General features: G+C 35.5%; 1 protein-coding gene across 4 annotated transcripts in view; it reads left to right on the top strand.

Moving 5' to 3' along the window:
• The window catches only part of PIK3C2A (phosphatidylinositol-4-phosphate 3-kinase catalytic subunit type 2 alpha), a 174,919-nt gene that overhangs the window by 126,854 nt on the left and 33,871 nt on the right, over positions 1 to 14,194 (top strand). For 3 of the 4 annotated variants that reach the window (XM_049099097.1, XM_049099098.1, XM_025459640.3), the window contains 6 exons: positions 1,387 to 1,435; positions 1,515 to 1,725; positions 3,702 to 3,824; positions 5,011 to 5,178; positions 11,962 to 12,073; positions 12,527 to 12,672. In XM_049099097.1, the coding sequence (XP_048955054.1) occupies positions 1,387 to 1,435; positions 1,515 to 1,725; positions 3,702 to 3,824; positions 5,011 to 5,178; positions 11,962 to 12,073; positions 12,527 to 12,672 (809 nt within the window). The remainder of the gene's footprint in view (positions 1 to 1,386; positions 1,436 to 1,514; positions 1,726 to 3,701; positions 3,825 to 5,010; positions 5,179 to 11,961; positions 12,074 to 12,526; positions 12,673 to 14,194) is intronic. The other variant, XM_049099099.1, reaches the window with a different exon arrangement.

Raw genomic sequence — 14,194 nt, 5'->3', positions numbered from 1 at the left:
GATTTTTGCTTCTTCTCAACAAAGTGTTATAATTTTAACCTTGGCTATCACTTTTGAGTTGATTTGATAACTTACTTGGTAAAGTTGGGAATTCTTTTTTTTAAGATTTTATTTATTTATTAATGAGAGACTCAGAGAGAAGCAGAGACAGGCAGAGGGAGAAGCGGGCTTCTCACAGGGAGCCTGATGTGGGATGTGGGACTCAATCCCCAGACCGGGATCACACCCTGAGCCAAAGGCAGATGCTCAACCGCTAAGCCACCCAGCATCCCTAAAGTTGGGAATTCTTAAGAGGGGCTGCCTTGGAAAAGCTTCATGAGAGTTGATATTGAAAACATGGATGTCAAACTTTTATGTGTGGAAGAGGAATTGTGGCATAAACAAGTTGGTTGGAGGGTTCAGGGTGGATACTGAGCTTCAGAACCTGGGTGGTAGTAGTTACCATTTGTCCTTCTGATGGACATCTCCATGATTGCCCAGAGGGGAAGCTCTACTTTGGTGATACCTCTTCCTATTGAAAATATTCAGAAGCCTCATCATAGTGACTTATTACCTCAGGAACAATCAAGTGACTTATTACCTCAGAAACAATCAAGTTGGGAGTCCTTTCTTGATGTCATACTGTTGCTTTTAGTAAAAGCTCTCTCTGTATTTCCATGGGGATTTTTGTTTTTGTTTGTTTTAAAGATTTTATTCATGGGAGACACAGAAAGAGAGAGAGAGGCAGAGACACAGGCAGAGGGAGAAGCAGACTCCATGCAGGGAGCCCAGTGTGGGACTCCATCCCGGGACTCCAGGATCACGCCTGGGCTGAAGGCAGACGCCAAACTGCCGAGCCACCCAGGGATCCCTCTTTCTTTCTTTTCTTTACTTACTTTACTTACTTATAGGCAGAGGAGGGACAGAGGCAGACAGGATTCCAGCAGACTGCACTGAGTGCAGAGCCCGACTTGGGGTTTGGTCTCACGACCCTAAGATCACAACATGAGCCGAAACCAAGAGTTGGATACTCAACCAGCTGCACCCCCCAGGCACTCCACATTAAGGATATTCTTTATTATACCAATAATAAAGCAACTAAATGGAATATAAAGTATCATAATAGTGTATTTTCAAATCTTAATTACTAGATTGATTTAATGAGGCAGATTTTGTTGAGTTTCTGTATTTTGCACTAATTTTCAGTTATTCTGATCTTCTTGATACTAAAAATCATGTGTTTATTTGGTTTGGGGTTTTCACTTTTTGCATTTTATTTTTTTTTTGGATTTATTAATTCTGCAGAAACTTTTGGGAGGTTTCCTGATACAGCATTTAATTTAGTTTTTACCTTTAATTTCTATACATCATGGGGTTTTTCTGACTAATTTGTATGTATGTATGCAGGTGACTTCACTGTCTGGAGAAGACGACATGAGTAAGAGTTCATCTAGGGGTAGGTCTTTAAGTTCTATAAGTTTTTAGCAATAAATGTTGGATTTTCAGAGTTATATTAACAATTTCTTTAAATCTAGGATCACTGAATTTGGAAAATCCTGTTCAAGTAAGCCTGGACCAATTAACTGCAGCAATTTATGATCTTCTCAGACTCCATGCAAATTCTGGTAGGAGTTTTGCAAACTGTGCCCAAAGTAATAGGAACATCAAGGAAGCGTGGACGACAACAGAACAGCTCCAGTTTACAATTTTTGCTGCACATGGAATTTCAAGTAATTGGGTATCAAAGTAAGTAACTCTTTAAAACAAAACATACAACTTTACCCAGAAGTTGTTATAATCCTATAAGATGCCAGCCAGCCACTGTTCTTTTAATATTTAAATGGGTAATACAAGAATCACCAGATACCTGCGGTTTTCATAAAAATTAGAGATACCTGAAGTTCCAATAAAAAATATCATTCCCACTATATGCAAAAAAAGGCAGGAAAATATATGTTTAAACCTAAAAAGGCAAATATTAATTAATAAATTAGTCAATTTATGACTACTGTTTTTTAGCCTTTCCTTTAGAACCAGAGTAATTTGAAACAGTGTGATGGGAATAGGCTTTAAGCACATTTTTTTCTTCAATAGCAGTTTATAGTTTAGTGATTGCTAGGCTTTGAAGTCTATAAGAATGTATTTCTTCTATTGAATTTTTAATATGGGGTTTTCCTTTTTGATTTTTTTTTGCAAATGTCATAAGTTTGCCCACTTTCATTTACGAAATGACTATGTAAACTGAAAAGTCTGAATTGAATATTTTTAATGAAACAGTTTCATAGTGAAGAGATACCAAACATAAATCATGCTTAAATTGAGTAATTGAGCTTCATATATATATATATATATTTTTTTTTTTTTTTTAAGATTTTATTTATTTATTCATGAGAGACCGAGAGAGAGAGGGGCAGAGACACAGGCAGAGGGAGAAGGAGGCTCCATGCAGGCACCCTGATGTGGGACTCAGTCCCGGGACTTCAGGATCATGCCCTGAGGCAAAGGTGGACGCTTAACCACTGAGCCACCCAGGCATCCCGTTAAATTGAGCTTTAGATTAATGTAATATAATACATAATTACTTAAAAGTGTTACATTAACTCATTCAATAAATATTTACTAAGAACCATCTTTGGGCAATGTTCATCATACTAGGGATTCAGCAGTAAACAAGGCAACAAAAAAATGTCTGCCCTCTTGGAACTTGCCTTTAAAGGGGTACTACTGCTATGTGAAGGTGTTTGATTCTTTTAAATGTCACAGGGTAATACCTTCCACATCTTCCAAACAGATTCATACATACAAATTTGGAGATACTAATGAGGAGAACAAATACTCAGTAGAAGACACAGAAAACTGCAGTGATAATAAGGATGGAAAGAAAGTAAAATGCTGAAGAAAAGAGAAACAAATAGACTGAGGTTGAGAAAAGTAGTCAAGAGTAGTCAAGTTGTTAGATAGAAGTGTTTTGTTAACACATAAGATTAGATTTGAAGTATATTTTGAATGATTAATAGATTGTATATATGAACAGAGTGTTTAATGAATAAGCCTAGCAGTAAGTGAGAATCTAGGAGAGTACAGTTTTATTGAGCCTAAGGTTCCTAGTCTGTAAGATTGCCTGATAGTATCTAAGCAGCTCTGTACTTGCAGCTATTAGGGGCTAAATCATTGCTTTCTAATGAGACTACAACAGCGTGTATTCCGTGGATGGATGGAAGCCTTCTAATAGGTTAGAAAGACTGGTGCAGTGCAAGTCAGGCCCATGTACCATTAATATGCTTAACTGATTCTAGTTCAGTTACTTAGCAAAGCAAAATAGCACCTAGGGAAGGTAATGTTTGTACTTTTTCTTCTAAGAATTTGCCTAGAAATAAATAAATATTCAATGCCATTCAACTAAAATCTAAACCTAGTAACTAACTGAGTATAAAACTGTGATAGAAAAAAAAAAACTAAAAAAAAAAAAAAACTGTGATAGAGTGGCCCCTCAGACTGGCACCTAGGGATATACGTTTCCTTTTGTACTCCCTTTGCTATACTTTTTCTTTATTTTTGTAGAATTTGCAATAGTTTGGTTTCAGATGTTTTCCAAAAATTCAAATGAATAGTGACCAAAAAATTTCAGATAATAGTCCCTTTTAGAGAACAATGGCTAATGATATGTATTTGTATTAGTTAACAAATTCGTATTATCAAATTAAAAATCTTTCTTTTCTCAGTTACGAAAAATACTACTTGATATGTTCCCTGTCTCACAATGGAAAGGATCTTTTTAAACCTATTCAATCAAAGAAGGTTGGCACTTATAAGAATTTCTTCTATCTTATTAAATGGGATGAACTGTAAGTGAAAGTTTTGGCTTTTTATTTTTTCAGTTTGCCCTCTTTACTTTTTTCCATGTATGCATCCTAATTTTCATTTTTACCACAATTTCCATTTAAATCCATTAAATTCTTACATCTTAAGGTCTCTTCTAGATATTATTCTATAGAAGAGACAAATTCTCATTTAAAAATCTGAAATACTGTTCTGAAAAATTCTGTTGAATTACAGAAGTATTCCATTAATTGTTCTTAGACTTTTGTCAAGTTAAAACTAAATTTACATATAATTATACATATAAACCATAAAAATGTGGTTTTCATAGTATTCCTTAGTTTAGTATTTATTCTGTAATACTATATATATGAAGCCTACTTGTTGGTTAACATTAAAAAATTAATTTAAATCCATGTACAAGATATTTTGCACTGTTAATGTTATTAAAATTCTTAAGTAGGCAGTTGCAGAACTTTTCATTCTGCATTTATTAATGGCTTCTTATTTTTCTTTTATTTTAAAATTCTTAAGTAGGCAGTTGCAGAACTTTTCATTCTGCATTTATTAATGGCTTCTTATTTTTCTTTTATTTTAAAATTCTTAAGCAAGTAGGCAGTTGCAGAACTTTTCATTCTGCATTTATTTATGGCTTCTTATTTTTCTTTTATTTTTTTAAATTACAAAAATAACACATGTTTGAAAACCTTAAACAAAAATATGTATTAGTAAAAAGCATCATTTTATTTCTAACACCATCTTATGGCTCCTCAGAGTGACCATTTTTTTACCTAATGTAGTCTTTCAGACTTAAAAAAATAAATGTAAAAGGGTTAACATATGTCTGCTTGTGTGTATATATGTACACATATATCTGAATCAGAAATACTCATAAATATTCATCTAGTTTTTCCTAAAGGAAATAAAAATGACTACTATTATTTTGCCTAGAAATTGACATTAGCAAGTCTTGAGTAAAGGCATTAAGAAATTTTTAAAGAAATGTTACATATTTGAAATTTTAATGAAATTTATTTAAGATTTTTTTATAGTACATATTGACCAAGCTTGTACTTAAGTAAAAGTTACTCAGGGTTAAAAATTTTTTGATAAGTCAAATAAAATACCTAAAATTGTCATTCTCATTAAATGGTTAAATTTCATATTTGATCTAATTTGTTTTTTCTGTTAATACATTTTTCCCCCCCTTAGAATTATTTTTCCCATCCAGATATCACAATTGCCATTAGAATCACTTCTTCACCTTACTCTTTTTGGAATTTTAAATCAGAGCAGTGGAAGTTCCCCTGATTCTAATAAGCAGAGAAAAGGGCCAGAAGCTTTGGGCAAAGTCTCTTTACCTCTTTTTGACTTTAAACGGTAAGTGTTACTGAGTTATGATGGTGAGTTACTGTGGACACATCTGCAGCATCAGAATTGGCTAGAGAATAGGTTGGGGGAACAATAGTATATATGAGATAATGAGCTACCTCAGTTTTTCCAGTGTGATAAAAGGAGGTTATTTTAGAGACATAGATCAGAAGAAACCATAAAGTTTTTCTGCTATAGTTTGAATGTATCTATCTGGGTATTTAGAGGATTGTTTGCCATTCACTATTCCAGGAGAAAAGCAAGCAGTCATTTCATACTCTGTCATTTATGCAAAGCATCGTGTTATTGATATAATAGCCATGGTCTTAGACGTTTCCTTGATACTGATAAAACAGCTTCCATTTTTCCTCTTCCATACTTTTCCCATTCTCCAGTTTCAGAGAGTCTACAACTGCACATTATTCCCATCTCTTTACCTGTCTGATCTGCCCTTACTGCTGTGAGCCCCTGGCCTTTAAAAAGACCAAAAGTCTCACATATGTCCAAAAACTTATAGGTCCTTAGGGGTAAGGAATTCCTTTTGATCCTTGTGTCTAATAGCCACTGAGGTAGTGTAATCTATCTGGCCTTTTTTTTTTTTTTTTTAAGATTCTATTTATTTATTTGACAGAGCACAAGCAGAGGGAGCAGCAGGCAGAGGGTGCAGGAGAAGGGAGAAGGACCCTGGGATCATGACCTGAGCCGAAGGCAGATGCACAACCAACTGAGCCACCCAGGGGCCCCTCTATCTGGCCTTTCAACTATTTTAATTATGTTTTAAGTAGTAGTATGAGACTATCAAGTGTCTATCTAAATGGGAAGAAAAAAATTAATTGAATAAGCTCCAGATATGTTTCATATAGTACATGGTAACATTTTGGCAAGTGATAGCACATTAGCATATTAAAATATCTAAAGTTCTGCCTATTGTGTTTATTTTTATTTTTAAAAGATGTTATTTATTTATTCATGAGAGACACAGGAAGAGGGAGAAGCCAGCTCCTGGCAAGGAGCCTGATATGGGTCTCAATCCCAGATCCTGGGATCACACCCTGAGCTGAAGGCGGTAGATGCTTAATCGCTGAGCCACCCAGGCATCCCTGCCTATTGTGTTTAATAACAGTATTACTGTAATTACAAACATTTATCATTTACTATGATAGGTATTAGTATGAGTGCTGTATATATATCCTGAGATTACACCAGCCCTATGAAGGGAGGTGTTACTATTCTTTTTTGCAGAAGGGGGAATCAAAGTACAGTGAGCTTAAGTGACTTGCCCTAGGGCATTTAGCTAAATGGTAGAATTGGGATTTGAATCTAGGCAGCCTGGCCTCTGGGTCTGTGTGCTTAACTATTATCCTTAAATTGCCATTCTCAAATTTATTTGATACCATGGTAATTTTTTTTGTTCTGGAATATATGTTTTGAAACCGTGTATTCTGTGGGACAGTTAGAGAAGTGATTTAATAACTGACCTATTTATGCTACAGTAAAAAAAAAATTAAGAATGAAAAAAATTCTAATCTGTTCTACTTTTTTCCTTTTTTTTTTAAAGATTTTATTTATTTATGATGAGAGACACAGAGAGAGAGAGGCAGAGACACAGGCAGATGGGGAAGCAGGCTCCAAGCAGGGAGCCCAATGTGCGACTTGATCCTAGGACCCCAAGATCACGACCTGAGCCAAAAGCAGATGCTTTAACTGCTGAGCCACCCAGGCATCCCTCTACTTTTTCCCTCTTAAATGGCAAATACACTTTGGTTTTCTAGTAATCATTTATTAAAATCATATTATATTTAAAACACTGGCTTCACAAATTTTGTTCTTGAAATGTTTTTTCTTATGTATTTAAACATAGCATTTATTCCTTTATTTTTCTCTTTTACTTTCCTCACATTTGATGAGGCACTATAAGATTTTTAAATTTTCTACCTTTTGATAGGCTCATTTTATTAGATATCTGAAATAATTCTGAACCACCAAAGGCTAGAGAAAAGCAGTTGAACTTATTGCTATTAAGGATGAGTATTTAGAACCGTTTTTGCTAAACATAATCCATAATTACTCTAAAACAGAATATTGGCCACATGAAGGAAGAAAATTCTGTTCTCAATTGTAATAAGTTAGTGTCCAGGAACAGTTACAAATTAAATGTAATTGCATCATTATCATTATTTTTTATAAATCAGTTCGTGAGCGCCTGGGCGGCTCAGTTAATTGTCTATCTTCAGGGGCGCCTGGGTGGCTCAGTGGTTTAGCACCTGTTTTCAGCTCAGGGCATGATCCTGGAGACCCCAGATCGACTCCCATATCGGACTCCCTGTGTGGAGCCTGCTCTTTCTCCCTGTGTCTCTGCCTCTCTATGTGTGTTTCTCATGAATAAATAAATAGAATCTTTTAAACAAACAAAAAGTCTACCTTCAGCTCAGGTCATGATCCCAGAGTCCTGGGATCAAACCTCACGTCTGGCTCCCTGCTCAACAGGGAGTCTACTTCTCCCTCTCCCTCTGCTCCTCTTCCTGTTCTTTCTCTCTCTCTCTTGCTCACTCTCTCTCAAATAAATAATTAAAATATCTCAAAAAATAAATAAGTCAGTCCTGAAAACCTTGCTCTTGAAAGCACCAGGGATTTTTGCTTCATTAGCAAAGTACCATCACTTTCTGCTGCTTTTATTGAATAGTAATAAGTGATTTGTTTTTTTCTTTAGACGAATGCTATAACATTCTTTAAAAATTCAAGACAGTAAGGTGAAGATCAGTTGACTTTTGTTAGACAATTAAATAATTTGTATCCAGCCCTCTGCTGTTACAACAGTGAGCAGAAGGCATTGAGCTTGAGACTTAGCCAAACAGTGCAGTTGATCCAGGTAGGTAATATTAGGTCTTAGCATTCAAGAAATACTCAAAGAGAAGATGATATATACATTAATACAAAGCGTTAATGAATTTAATTTCAGTTAACTTACAGTACTGTAGTGATCAGAAATCCTAGTCTTGAAATTCTTTTGAAAAATAATTAATGTTTAAGGTACAGCCTACATACAACCTGATGAAGTCAGGGAAGCCAAAAAACATAGAAACATTTCATTCAGCCTCAATAACAAATGAGTTCTTAACTCATTTTTAAATAAACAGAATCAAGCATTTAACCTGCCTTTCCTTTACAGTTGTATTTCAGAGCTATCAGATAATTAATGTGAGAAAGTTAATAGAAAAATTCCAGCTAATAGATGCTCAAGAAATGATAGAATATCATGATTTTGTAATCCCTACTGAAATAATAGACTTAGGCTAGGGTTTCTCAGTCTTAGCACTATTGATATTCTGGGCCAGATCATTTTTTGCTGTGGGAGATTGTCCTGTGCACCGTACGTTTGGCAGCATCCCTGTCTTCTGCCCACTGTTTGTCAATAATACGCCCTAGTTACCAACCAAAAATGTCTCCAGACCTTGCCACGTGTCCACTGGGGGCAAAATCACTCTCACTCTTGTTGGAAACCATTGAGTTAAGTAAGCCATGATTACCAATGCTTGCTAAACCATTAAGTGATTAACTTTTCTGGAACTTTATAATAGGTAGTTTAGACTAACTGGGCCCAAACAAACTGATTAGCTTAAGTTCACAGAAATGAAGAGAGAGAGAGACACACACACACACACAAACCAAACAGTGCACCTCTTTATTTGATATAATAGGAAGTAGTATTCAATTCTACCCTTATTAAGTATTCCTGCCAGATAACTAGACCTGAATCAGATCAAGCTTCTACATCTAAGTACTACTTTATGAAAATATAGGAGATAAAGGGACATCCTAAATGACACCAGATAAATGCAATCAGTAAAATCCAGAATATAGAAAATTCTCAGAACAAAAGACCTGGTTTCTTCATCAAATGGCGGGGGATAAAAAAAGAGAATGTATAAATAAAAAGAGAACGCAAACTTTTACTCTAAAGAGGACCAGATAGAAGTAGTTTAGGCTTTGCAAGTCATAATACAGTTGGTGCTTGAACAATGTGGGGGTTAGCAGTGCCCTCCCTCTGCCCCCATGTGGTCAAAAGCCTGCATAAAAACTTTGACTCCCCAAAAAGTCAACTAGTAGCCTGCTGTTGACCAGAAGCCTTACTGATAACAAATAGTTGACTAACATATTTTATATAGTATTATGTATTACAAGTATTTTCTTATAATAAAGTGAGATAGAGAAAAGAAAATGAAAATACATTTATAGTACTATATGTATTAGAAAAATCCTTGTATAAGTGGACCTGCCTAGTTCAAGGGTGTTATTCAAGAGTTAACTGTAATCTCTGTTACAAAATTCAAAAGCAAAGGCAGAAAGCAATAGTTCGTATGTAAATGAATGAATGTGGGTTTGTTCTGATAAAAGTTTATAAAACCAGGTGACAGGCCTGGAGTTAGACTTTTAAATTAAAATATACTGGGCAGCCCCAGTGGCGCAGCGGTTTGGCGCCGCCTACAGCCCAGGGCGTGATCCTGGAGACCCTGGATCGAGTCCCACGTCAGGCTCTCTGCGTGGAGCCTGCTTCTCCCTCTGCCTGTGTCTCTGCCTCTCATTCTCTCTGTTTCTATGAATAAATAAAAAATCTTTAAAAAAAATAAAATATACTTACAAAGACATCAACCAAATGCAATGTTGGACCTTGCTTGGATCCTTATTTGAACAACAAACTAAAAACTTGTGAGACAATCAGGGAAATTTGAATACTGACTAGATAGCTGACGATTTTAAGTAAGTGTTGTTCATTCTTTTAGGAGTGATAATGGTGGTGTACTTTTTTTTTTTTAAAGGTTTTATTCATTTATTCATGAGAGACAGAGAGAGAAAGAGGCAGAGGGAGAAGCAGGCTCCATGCAGGGAGCCTGATGTGGGAGTCGATCCCGGGACCCCAGGATCATGCCCTGGGCCGAAAGCAGGCGCTAAAGTGCTGAGCCACCTAGGGATTCCTGTGTTGTACTTATTTTAAAATAAAACAGTGTTTATTGTTTGAAGAGACATAAAAGTATTTACAGGTGAAATAATATGATCAGCATTTGCCTTAATATAATCTAGTTGGGGATGAAGGTGGATCTAAAAAAGAATGTAATGTGTTAAGGATTTAAAGGCTAACATGCAAGAGAAAATGTTAAGACTAGAGTCTAGTTTTGAAAAGGATATTTGTTTTTTGAATAAAATGAATAAAGTTTGAAATTTATAGTTTCCTGCTTTTATATATCTCATGTTATTTTTCAGAAATTCATTCTGTGTAAAGACATATCAATGTCTTATTGATAAATGTTTTTAATTTAAATAGGCCATAAATTGGTAGTCTAGGGTAAGGGTCAGCATACTCCAGTGCACTGCCTGGTTTTTATTTAAAAAATAGAACACAGCACACATCCATTTATATATCATTCATAGCTACTTTTTGTAGTATAACAGCAGAGTTCATGGGACGCCCAGGTGGTGCAGTCTGCTAAATGTCTGACTCTTGTTTCGGCTCAGGTCGTGATCTCAGGCTCATGGGATCAAGCCTCCCATCCAGCTCTGTACTCAGTGTGGAGTCTGCTTTAGATTCTGTCTCCCTCTACCCCTCCCACTCGTGCTCTCTCTCAAATACATAGATAAATCTAAAAAACTAAAAACCAGCAGAGTTAAATTTGCAACAGAGATTATATGACCCAAAAAGCCCAAAATATTTGCCATCTGACCCTTTACAGAAAGGTTTGCTGACTCCTGGTCTAAAGCATAGATCATCTGAAATTATTATTGTTTTTGCTACAAAGTAGATATTGGTTCTCTTGGCATGTGGTTTGTTCTTTTTTTTTTCATGTGGTTTGTTTTTAAGGTGAAAGTGAACAGTTGTGTAATCCAAACTATTACCTTGAGATATATTCCATTATTATTATTTTTTAAGATTTTATGTATTTATTCATGAGAGACACAGGCAGAGGGAGAAGCAGGCTTCCTGCAGGGAGCCCGATGCGGGACTCAATCCCAGGACTCTGGGATCATGCCCTGGGCCAAAGGCAGGCGCTAAACTGCTGAGCCATCCAGGCGTCTCAAAAGATATATTCCATTATAGATGATCTTCAAAGACTGTTCTCCTTTCTGTTTATAAACGTTGCTTTGAGGGGAGTGCCTGGCTGGCTCAGTCAGAAGAGCATTCTTGATCTTGGGATTGTGAGTTCAAGCCCCATGTTGAGTGTAGAGATTTCTTAAATAAATAAATTTTTTTAAAAGTTGCTTTGGAGGGACGCCTGGGTGGCTCAATGGTTGAGTGAGCACTCCAGGGCGTGATCCTGGAGTCCTGGGATCGAGTCCCACCTTGGGCTCCCTGCATGGAGCCTGCTTCTCCCTCTGCCTGTGTCTCTGCCTCTCTCTCTCTGTGTCTCATAAATAAATAAAATCTTTAAAAACAAAAAAAAAAAAAGGTGCTTTGGGGACAAATGACTGAGTCTTTACCCTTTTGTGTTCTATCCTCAACCCCTTTCCTCCAGGATACATTGTTTTATTCTCCTCTCCTTTTGTTCCAACCCCCCACTCTTCAATACATTTACCTAAAGTATTCATACACTATGGAGAGTGACTCTGGTATGTTCTTAAGGATGATCTTCTTTTTATCTAATGGATGCTTAAATAATGTTTGGATGCTAACATTTCAAATTCATTACCATGTGATGTGAGTTTTTTTGTTGTGTGTATGTGATGTGAGTTTTGAAGCAGTTTTTAAAATGAAAACTACAAAAATAAAGCTACAGTATTCTTCTGTCTCCATTCATAAAGGTTTTTAACATGTGGAACTAAGCTTCTGTATCTTTGGACTTCCTCACATACAAATCCTGTTCCTGGAACAGTACCCAGAAAAGGGTATATGATGGAAAGAATAGTGTTACAGGTAATGTTACTTCTTGATACATGGAAAGGTTGAAATTTCTTATTAAGATGTATATGCATCCCATGATTTGGATTGTTAACTAAAGAAGCCTAATTGATCTTGTTTGATCATAGGACCTGTCTTCAATTTAAATGTTAATAAACCATGTCCTATGTCTGAGAAACATTAAAAAAAAAAAAAAAAACACACTTTTCCCCATTCCAAGCAATGTATACTTTTGAGAATTACCAATGATGATAATCACTTTTTGCTAAAGTTTAGAAGACTTTTGGTAAATCTCAAAAGTACCAATGATGATAATCACTTTTAGCAAAAGGGTAAGAAGCATTAATTCAGTATTCAGTCTAATAATAACCCTGATGGCTAAGAACCAGTTTTCTCAAAGACAAGTTAATGTGACAGATATGTGGACTATTTAGCTGCAATCTGATCAACTTCTGTTACATTTTTAAGGTTGATTTTCCTTCTTCTACATTTGATGTTGTTTATACTACTCCTCAACTTGACAAAAGCATTATACAGCAACACAATTTAGAAACATTGGAGAATGATACAAAAGGAAAACTTCTTGATATTCTTCATAGAGACTCATCACTGGGGTAAGCTACTTTGATTTATGTTTTGCCTGGGTATTTCTTAGATTTGTAAATCTCAAGTTAATGGTTTATTAAATGCTGTTATTTAGTTCCTGATTCAGTATCCTTGGTATAGGAAGTTTTCTATTTGTTTTTAATTCTGTAAAAAGACGATGTGACTACATAAAGCTTTAGAAATTTGTACAAGTCAAACTTTTACATGATCAGAAGGCAAACAACATTGAAAACTAAATTTACAATTAATATCAATAGATTAATTTTTTAAGAATGCCTCAGTCGGTTAAGCATCTGCCTTTGGCTCAGTTATGATCTTGGGGTCCTGCACCGCGTCAGGCTCCCTGCTCGGCAGGGAGTCTGCATCTCCCCCTGTCCCTCCCCGTGCTTGTGTGTGCACGCATGCATGCTCTCTCTCTCTCTCTCTTTCAAATAATACAGTTGTTTAAAAAATAGACTAATTTTTGGGATGCCTGGGTGGCTCAGCGGTTAAGTGCCTGCCTTCGGCTCAGGGCGTGATCCTGGAGTCCCAGGATCGAGTCCCACATCGGGCTCTCTGCATGGAGCCTGCTTCTCCCTCTGCCTATGTCTCTGCCTCTCTCTCTCTCTCTCTCTCTCTGTGTGTCTGTCATGAATAAATAAATAAAATCTTTAAAAAAAATAGACTAATTCTTAGAAATACACAAAGAATCTTGTTATATCAATAGAAAAACCAATAACTTAGTAAATAGATAAAGAATATGACTAGAAAAAAATATGACTAGATAATTTTTTGGAAAAGAAATACAATGACTTTGAAATATTTGAAAAGATATTTGACCCCTCAGTAATCAAGAAAAGGAAAATTAATACAAGATAACACTGTACATACATGACTTAGTTGAAAATTAAAATGTCTCATCATATAAAGTGTTGATGAGGATATAAAAAATGGGAATTATACTGGTTTTTTTGGGGGAATTATACTGTTAAAGAGATTTTTGGAGAGCAATTTGGCAAAATATATCAAGGTCACGATGTACATAGTCTATAATCTAGTAATATTTCTAGTTAACTATCTTAGAGAAAACTTTATATTTGCTTATGGAGTCAAGAATATTCATTGCAGTATTTGTATTATAAAAGTGACAGAATGTCCATCAATAAAGGTTAAATTATGGTACATTTATCCGATGGAGTATTATATAATGATTATGAATGAACTTATAGCTATTATTTACTAATATTAAGATGTCAAATGAAGAAGGCAAGGAGAGAGTAGTGTATATGGTGTGCTACTATTTACATAAAGAAAAAAAAGAATCTGCTTATATCCATGTCTCTGCTTCTATACAAATACACTATCTCTGAAAGGATATGCCAGCTTACTAGGCAGTTGTCACTGAAAAGGGAACTGAAAGGAGTGACTTCATTGTGCACCTTTTTGCAATATTTGAATTTTTTTCAGTACTTCACATAACACAAATACATTAGTGCACATGTTATATACACAAAAATGGTTGGGTAGTAAAATAGTGAATATTTCATTCAC

Source organism: Canis lupus, chromosome 21, assembly GCF_003254725.2.
Source record: "Canis lupus dingo isolate Sandy chromosome 21, ASM325472v2, whole genome shotgun sequence".
NCBI lineage: Eukaryota > Metazoa > Chordata > Mammalia > Carnivora > Canidae > Canis > Canis lupus.
This window is presented reverse-complemented; position numbering and strand designations above follow the sequence as displayed.